This window comes from Microchirus variegatus (genome assembly GCF_963457635.1).
Source record: "Microchirus variegatus genome assembly, chromosome: 21".
NCBI lineage: Eukaryota > Metazoa > Chordata > Actinopteri > Pleuronectiformes > Soleidae > Microchirus > Microchirus variegatus.
Window position 1 is genome coordinate 15,043,414 of NC_139822.1, and position 8,840 is coordinate 15,052,253.

The 8,840-nt window shown below is 42.0% G+C and overlaps 1 protein-coding gene across 1 annotated transcript in view; it reads left to right on the plus strand.

Moving 5' to 3' along the window:
* tiam2a (TIAM Rac1 associated GEF 2a) overlaps nt 1-5,081 on the plus strand; it is a 62,539-nt gene extending 57,458 nt beyond the window's left edge. Inside the window, exons 22-27 of the mRNA XM_083908184.1 lie at nt 190-298; nt 593-651; nt 770-872; nt 1,108-1,201; nt 1,930-2,084; nt 3,376-5,081. Coding sequence (XP_083764310.1) covers nt 190-298; nt 593-651; nt 770-872; nt 1,108-1,201; nt 1,930-2,084; nt 3,376-4,073 — 1,218 coding nt within the window. The 3' untranslated portion in view covers nt 4,074-5,081. The remainder of the gene's footprint in view (nt 1-189; nt 299-592; nt 652-769; nt 873-1,107; nt 1,202-1,929; nt 2,085-3,375) is intronic.
* The last annotated feature ends 3,759 nt before the right edge of the window (nt 5,082-8,840 follow it).

Here is an 8,840-nt window from a genome sequence, read left to right on the forward strand (position 1 = left end):
ATGCCGTCTTCTGTGCATTTCCTCTCAGGGCTGAATACATTTACAGATTGGTAGAATATCGACTTGGAAAGCACTGCAGTATAAATATACAAGTGAACGCTAAATAATGCATTATACTGTATGTTCTCGGTGAATTAAAATAGCTTTCAGATAAAACTTTGACGTGTCCTCTGTGCGTCTCACTCTCAGGTCACAGAGATCTCCATGGGTGAGTTTCTCATGCATTCCTCCGTGGTCTGGCTCAACCCACATGCTTCACTGGGCCGCATGAGGAAGGACCCCGAAATGACCGTGTTTGGTGAGTCACCAAACATTTTCCCGTGCTAAGCGATATTTTTGATGCCACTAAAAGAACTACAACATTCTACTTTATGGCATAACATCACAACCTGTAGGTTTTGTTGCAGAGCGACACTAAATTGCCTGCAGCACGCACTCAAACAGACCTCAGTGAATTTCATTATCAGAGCCACGGAGCAGTCACATGCTTTAAAGCCTCTAGCTAGCGACTAAAACGCACTCCTTCAGTTGCTTTTCCCCAAGAGGCGTTCACAGTCAGAACTGATGAGACGCTGATGTTTTCTCTCACCAGTGTTCAAGCGAGCAGTGATATTGGTCTACAGGGAAAACAACAAGGTGAAAAAGAAAATGGTGAGTGATGTGACTTCTGTGCTTATTTGCTCCCACATGACAGAAATGTAGTTTTGTTTTTTTTTGGGGTGTGAAACATGGCGCTTTTTCCTCACCTCATGTGTTGTGTGATGACCAGGCCAACCCACGTTCGACGCTTTCTCACGGAGATTCAGACCCGTTTAAGTTCCGCTGGCTCATCCCGCTGTCTGCGCTGCAAGTCAGATTGGGAAATACTGCAGGTAAGAGGCTGGCACGCCGCCACGTCACCCCCTCCACTAAATCACTCACAAAGTACATGCACTAAATCTTTTTCCCTTCCCTTCTCCCCCCCCTTCATATTTTCTCGCACGCACACATTGGCATTTCCATCCAGCGCCCTCCCTCCTTATCTCCTCCTGAAACCATAAACCATATTTGGACTGTGTGATTAAAAGTCTCTCCTCTCCTTTTTTTTTTATTCCCTCGCTCTTGCAGGAACAGGCACAGAAAGCAGCTGCATCTGGGAGCTGATTCACTCCAGGTCTGAGGTGAAAGGACGGCCGGAGACCGTCTTTCAGCTGTGCAGCAGGTCAGAGATTAAATCTTTAAGTGTGAAATCATTCGGAGGGTTTTCTTTTTCCTTTCACATTTTTCTTACCTGTCACAGAGAGCAGAAAAGAGAAGAATTAAGGTTATTACAGCCTTGGCCTTACCACCATTTCTGTTGCTAATTATATTATTGTACTCAAAGTAATTGCTTACATGGTGAAATCACTAAAATTGAGTCCCACGTGGTATCATCACTTTTGGCAACAAACAGGTGCCACACTTAATACTCAGTTTTCTGCTGACTACACCAGTCATATTGTCTTAAATCAGCTTAGCAGAAAGCCTGGAAACCCCTTTCCCCCCTTTAGACAGAGACAGTTTTAAGCCAATTTAATTGATGATGATGTCTATAAAAGAGGTATTAATGTTATCGAACTGTCTCACAATCTCACACATTCATGTAGCTTTTGTTCATATCCCAGTCTCCAAAGATACATCAGGTAACCTGTGGATGTGATGTTTACTGCCTCATGTCAAGAGTGGCTCAAGTGAAGCCTGTGACCAAATTGGTAATTCCCATTACACACTGTGAAATTGGGATCACTCCTAATGAATTAAATCACTCACGACGCTGGGGACACAATGGAGCTCGCTCTCTTTCCCTTTCTCTCTCGCTCCCTGCCCTCCTCATTTATATTTAGCCTCTGAAATCGAGTTTAAAAAAAAATAAAAAAATAAAAAAATCCTCTTTCTGTGGTTCCTCCCCAGTTTGCCAGAGAGCAAGGTCAACGTCATCAAGGTGATCCGCTCCGTCCTCCGAGAGAACGTGAGGAGGAACATGAAACCCGAGGGCGCGCAACCAAGGAGCTGCAAAGAGCGCTTGACGCCTCTGCGCAGCACGCTGCCCTCCACCGCGAGGCTTGGTGAGTGATCGGAAGCAACGTGAATAAAAAGATCGATAAAAAAGTAACGTATCTCCACAGTGATATAGGGCTTATTTTCGATGACTAACATTTGAAACTAAATTCTGAGCTCCACATGACTCTGTGCTTCTCAGTATTGCAGTGTTGCCTGGCGACATTCCCACGCTGCAGACAGGAAGTGATTTGTTTTATGTCAAGGCAGACGGAGGCAGCAACAGTAGCATTGTGCTAGTAAAGCGAGGCGGCTGCAAACAGCCTGTCGTTCAGCAGGTTGGCGGGGTAAACTCGGGGTAAAAGCTTTGTGTTTTCAGATGGACACAACATAAATAATTATCTCCGTTAGCTCCTCCATTAGCGCGCCTACAGACGAACTGTAGCGGTCTGTTTATTAAACGAAAAGAGCAGCGCTACAAATAACCAGCGTAGCTGTGTACTGCGCCTCTGTTTAGCGTTACTTTAGAGACTCGTTTTAACAATCAGGAGTCAAGTAAACATGGCGTTGCACGCGTGTCTTTTTCCGGTCAGTTCTCATGGAAGCGCGTCATGCGTTAACATTGATGGCTTTAACGTACTCGGCACTATTAATAATGTACGAGAAATGTATGAGTACAAGGACTAGACTGGATATTTGCATCGACCTGGAAACCCCCTCCAAAAGTTGCACAGTGCAGCTTTAAGCCTGTTTTAGTCGCCTCTCCTATGTAGCACATCCTGTGCATTTTTAAGGCTGCACGCTTGTGTTTTGTTTCTCTGCAGTTGCATCACCAACCCATTTTGTTTGAGGCGGTGTGATGTCTATTGCTGCTGTGTCTCTGCTCTCTGTATGTTCAGCTTCCACCTGTACTCGCTTATTACTGCAAACAATGGCGACTGGAAGTTGAGTCGTACAAATGTTGCATATCGTCATAACTCCTTTGTTCAGTCTTCTCCTCAATTAAAATCGCCCTTTATAAAACTGAATTCAGGCAGGCAGTCAGGAGTGTGGGGGAGGAAATGCGATGCCACCAAGCAGACCCATCACAGCTGCTGTTATGTGGTCGTGGCTACATTTCTGTGGAGGTGTAGGGTACGAGCGACCACGTGTTGGAACTACGTGGAAGCGTTAGGCTTGAGGTTATTTTGGCCTAAAATCCATAACTTATGTAACGCTAAGTGTACATGTGCTTTTCAGATGATCGTATCTGATTATTATTTTTTTTAGGCCACGATCTGCTCGAGGGGCTTATTATGGTGCAAGTGTTTTGCTGAGATACGAGTGGCATTTCTAACTTGTCTCCACCTTCCTTACCAGGTTCCTCCAGGGCTTCCTGGTTGTGTAAACAGCCACTTGGAGATCTCTCCATGCAGACAGGAAGACTGAAGCCGGGGCCAGACTCAGACGAGGGAAGCCTGAGCAGTGGAACCTTCAGTTTATCAGGGGCTCCTCCGCCCTGCACCTCCCCTGACTCACGTATCCTCCCTGTGCAGGAGACACCAGGGTCCGATTCACAACCCCGCTCCTCCTCCTCGGTCAAAGAGTCCGATATTTTAAGTGATGAGGACGATGACGGCTTCAGTGAGGGGGGGACGAGGATGGACAGTGGAGACGGCAGCTCCCCGGCCAGCGCCATTGAGGCTCAGTTCCTCCAGCTCAGTCTCTCAGAGGACGCCGCTTCAGACGCCGATGCGCTGGCGCCCTGCGTTCAACCCGAGGGAGCGGAGGACACGCCAGAGATGCAGCCCAAACTGATGCGACGTCACTTCAGCGCCATTCGAAGGAAACCCGGCAGTTTGAGGAGCCAGCCCGCGCTGTTGAACATGAAGGAGCACAGCAGGTCGCTGGACAGCCAGACCGATGAAGCCACGTCCTCGGGCGTGGTGGTGGACCTCAACGCGCTGCTGGAGAGGGAGTTTAGCGTTCAAAGTCTGACATCTGTCGTCAACGAGGACTTCTTCTTTGACCCAGCCGAGAGCTGTGTCGCCGACTCTGGAAACCCCACCTCCTCGTAGGGCCTCACTTCAGAGTGGCGTACCTCACAACAGTGGTGATTAACCACTTGTTGCTGTGAAGTTGCTCGAATCTGACGAACACTTTCCCTCTTTTCGAGATGCAAAAATCGGGCGTTTTCCTGCCACGGTGGCGACGACTGCGATGGCTTTTTCAAGCCCCGGTGTCCATGTGTCCTCAGGTTAGTTTGACAGTCGCGTCAGTGCTTTGGCATAGTTCTGACACATGGGCTCAAGTTTGATGAAGTATTCCTTTGCGTTTAGCTCAAACAGAACCAAAGACTGTAGGTCACTTACTTATTATAAATATTATTTTTTTTAAATAATAAAATAAGGAGCTGTGACGCACAGATAAGGACATTGGTTTATACGAACAGGAAGTGGACGGACTTGCAGCAAACCCTTTTTTCTTGTGCTATTTTCTGCACCAATGTACACTGTTTGCCTCTATATATTAGAACTGTTTTTTATTTGTACAGGTTTTAATGTTAATGATGCTGTTTTTTATTTATTGATAATGGGTTGATTATGTTTATCTAAGCAAAGTTAGTTTTTGTATGAAGCCTCGAACAGATGGTTAAAGATTGGGTCAATAAAAATACGTTACAATCCTGCATTTATTATTATTATTATTATTATTATTCACTTCATTTTAAACGGAGCCTACTGAACTTTGACCGTCTTTAAGTGAGATTGTAATTTGAATGTATTCAAATTAGTGATATGTCTATTTAGCCGCTGATTTAAACTGCAAAATGTCCAAACTCCAATATTTCTTTTCGTGTGTTTATGTCCTGAATATACTATCTTTTCTATCTTTGACACATGTATGTATTCTATCTCTCACATACTTGACACTGTACAGACGAGAACAAAGGCAGGATTTTCCGAATAAATGAAGCTGATATTTTTGTATGACATTGTTTTGCCGTAGCAGTAAAGTAGACGGTTTTACGAGGTTAATACAGTGGCAAACCACTACATCCTTTCACCTTCTCAGCTGGACTTCATCATGCCTTTAATGCTAGGATACCAATGAATGTGAACGCCCCATTACTTCATTTTTATGGAATCATTTTATAAATAAAAGTTTACCTGTGCATGACGTCTGGAGAGCGTTGCTTTTAACTCCATCTTCAAAGTGTGTCGGATCAGTTTTTGCAGTATCCTGACGGGTAAAGCAGCGCTGGAAGGTAAAAAAAAATAAAAAATAAATGTCTTTTATCAGACTCTGTCCCAGGACTGGACCTGCCACATTTGTCCCTGATTAGCTGTCATTAGAAACATCCTGCTATTGGAAAGAGAAGATTATATATATATATATATATATATATATATATATATAAAGATGATGTGACAGAAGTGGGCCAGTTCCAAGAACAAAGACTGAGGAAAAGCTTCACCACAGGGCTGGGATTTGATTTTATACTTGGACATTGTGCAGATATTTTCAACAGGCTGTGAACATATAGGACAAAATTTGTTTTTCTAATCATTTCAATCAAAAGCAGCAGACTGAAGACGCCCCTCATCAGTTACAGACGTCTCATTAAACCACCCCCGAGGCCTTTTATCTGCAGCACTGCCTGGTTAGTTTCAGCCTTATTTTGTTACAAGATTCTTCACTTTAAGCCTTTTGTTCTGTCAGTGTGACACCGACTCACTTAAAAGGGTAACTCACTTTTGAAAGAAACGAGAGTGGACGCGACGAAATGTCACTGCGACGCTTCTCCACAACCAGCTGTTCACTCCGCATGCGGCGCTGTATGTTAATAGCCGTGATTAGTATTTTACTCCTGGCTAAGATTCACACTGAGCCACAGAGTTGTTGTTTTATTTATCTTCATGATATAGCGATGACCCGAGAGTCAAATGTCACGATGATTCATTTAAATAATGTGCAGACAGATAATGCTGGAACATCTCGTGCTGCTTTAGTGCTTTAGAGCCACTGCATTTAACAATCTGTGACACATCACTGGTCTTTGTGCCAATCTGGACAGAACGATGCAGTTGTGTTCGGTTCGGTACAGGTCAGGCATGATTTATGAAGTTAAACCATACACTGTGGTGGTTTAATAACATAGAAACCAAGTATACTATGAAATTTTTGGACGACATACTATACTATGACGTTTTTGACCAATTTTGGACGACATACTATACTATGACGTTTTTGACCAATTTTGGACGACATACTATACTATGACGTTTTTGACCAATTTTGACCGTTTTTGGACGACATACTATACTATGACGTATTTGACCAATTTTGGACGACATACTATACTATGACGTATTTGACCAATTTTGGACGACATACTATACTATGACGTTTTTTGACCAATTTTGGACGACATACTATACTATGACGTTTTTGACCAATTTTGGACGACATACTATACTATGACGTATTTGACCAATTTTGGACGACATACTATACTATGACGTATTTGACCAATTTTGGACGACATACTATACTATGACGTTTTTTGACCAATTTTGGACGACATACTATACTATGACGTTTTTGACCAATTTTGGACGACATACTATACTATGACGTTTTTGACCAATTTTGGACGACATACTATACTATGACGTATTTGACCAATTTTGGACGACATACTATACTATGACGTATTTGACCAATTTTGGACGACATACTATACTATGACGTTTTTTGACCAATTTTGGACGACATACTATACTATGTCGTTTTTGGCCATTTTTGGACGACATACTATACTATGTCGTTTTTGACCATTTTTGGACGACATACTATAAACTATGACGTATTTGACCAATTTTGACCATTTTTGGACGACATACTTTACTATGACGTTTTTGACCAATTTTGGACGACATACTATACTATGACGTTTTTGACCAATTTTGGACGACATACTATACTATGACGTATTTGACCAATTTTGGACGACATACTATACTATGACGTTTTTTGACCAATTTTGGACGACATACTATACTATGACGTTTTTGACCAATTTTGGACGACAAACTATACTATGACGTATTTGACCAATTTTGGACGACATACTATACTATGACGTATTTGACCAATTTTGGACGACATACTATACTATGACGTTTTTGACCAATTTTGGACGACATACTATACTATGACGTTTTTGACCAATTTTGGACGACATACTATACTATGACGTATTTGACCAATTTTGGACGACATACTATACTATGACGTTTTTTGACCAATTTTGGACGACATACTATACTATGTCGTTTTTGGCCATTTTTGGACGACATACTATACTATGTCGTTTTTGACCATTTTTGGACGACATACTATATACTATGACGTATTTGACCAATTTTGACCATTTTTGGACGACATACTTTACTATGACGTTTTTGACCAATTTTGACGACATACTAAACTATGACGTTTTTGATCATTTGACCATCGGATTTTTAACATTTTGAGTACTTTTTGCTCAGGTGTGTTAATATAGTTGGTCAAAAGGTTGCTGTTGTTTTTTATAAGATTGTCTAAAAAAAGGATATAATCAGAATCAGAATCAGAATAATTTATTAATCCCCGGGGGGAAATTGTTTTTGTTCCAGATGCTCTGTGCAAGACACTATGTTGCACATTCTTATGGCCTCTGTATATACTTAAACATAGTCATGGAAAAAAGTAGCCTAAATGCTGTGTTCTAAGTGTTTAACTCAGGCGACATTAACACTGAATAGATAACATGTAAAAACTGAAAACTATATATGTATACATATCTATATCTATATCTACATATATATATATATATTAGTGCTGTCAGTTAAACGCGTTAACGTGAACCCATTTTAACGGCGTCAATTTTTTTCAAAGAGCTGCATATTTGCATGATCACTTAAATATAGAGTTAATGAACAAGTTCACTCCAGTTTACGGTTGACGTGATGTCACATATACATGGTGTTGAAGTGTGTCTGATTCGAAATGAACAGGCAAAGACGACTTCATTAAATAACGATTAAAAGGTTCACGTTAAATACTTGTATGGAACACAACTCATCCAAGACTGACAGATGTCAATGTTCAAAGTACAGTGAAAAGCTCTCAGAGAACCGCGGGAGCTGTCGGGGCAGTTAGCTCAGTGGGTAAAACAGCTGCTCTGCAGTTCACAAGTCACAGGTTCAGTTCTTGTTAGAAACAGGACATTTTTCAAGTTCAACGTCCAAAGTGAAGAGACTATCAAGAAATTCATAGTTAGATCTTAAGGACAAGTAGCTCACGCTGTCGGAAGAAGACTTGTATCGCAGAGGTTGATAGTTCAAATCTTACGATCAACTAAAGTTCTTTAAAACTACAGATGAAAATAAGAATTTATAAATACCAGCAACGTGATGTTCTGCACGTCAGTCAGAATAGCTCGTGCAGGAAGAGAAAGACTTGTATGTACAAGGTTGTGGGTTCGAACCTTATGGTCAACTGTTTGAGTGCAATGTTCAAAGTCAACAGTCAAAAGCTCTCAGAGAACCTGAAGAAGACAGGTTGCAGGTAGCTCAGTGGACAAGAACGCTGCTCTGAAGTCCTGAAGTCGTAGGTTCGGTTCCTGTGTGGATCAGGACCTTTTAAAGCACATACTCCAAAGTGAAGTTTAAGATGAGACAAAAAGATCTAGACGAAGGCGGCATTGGTGGCACGATGGCTATGTTCCCGACCGGAGCGTTGTGTCAGAGAATAGCAAGGTGGCTGGTTCAGTTCCAACACTGTGTGGTTGTTCAGAT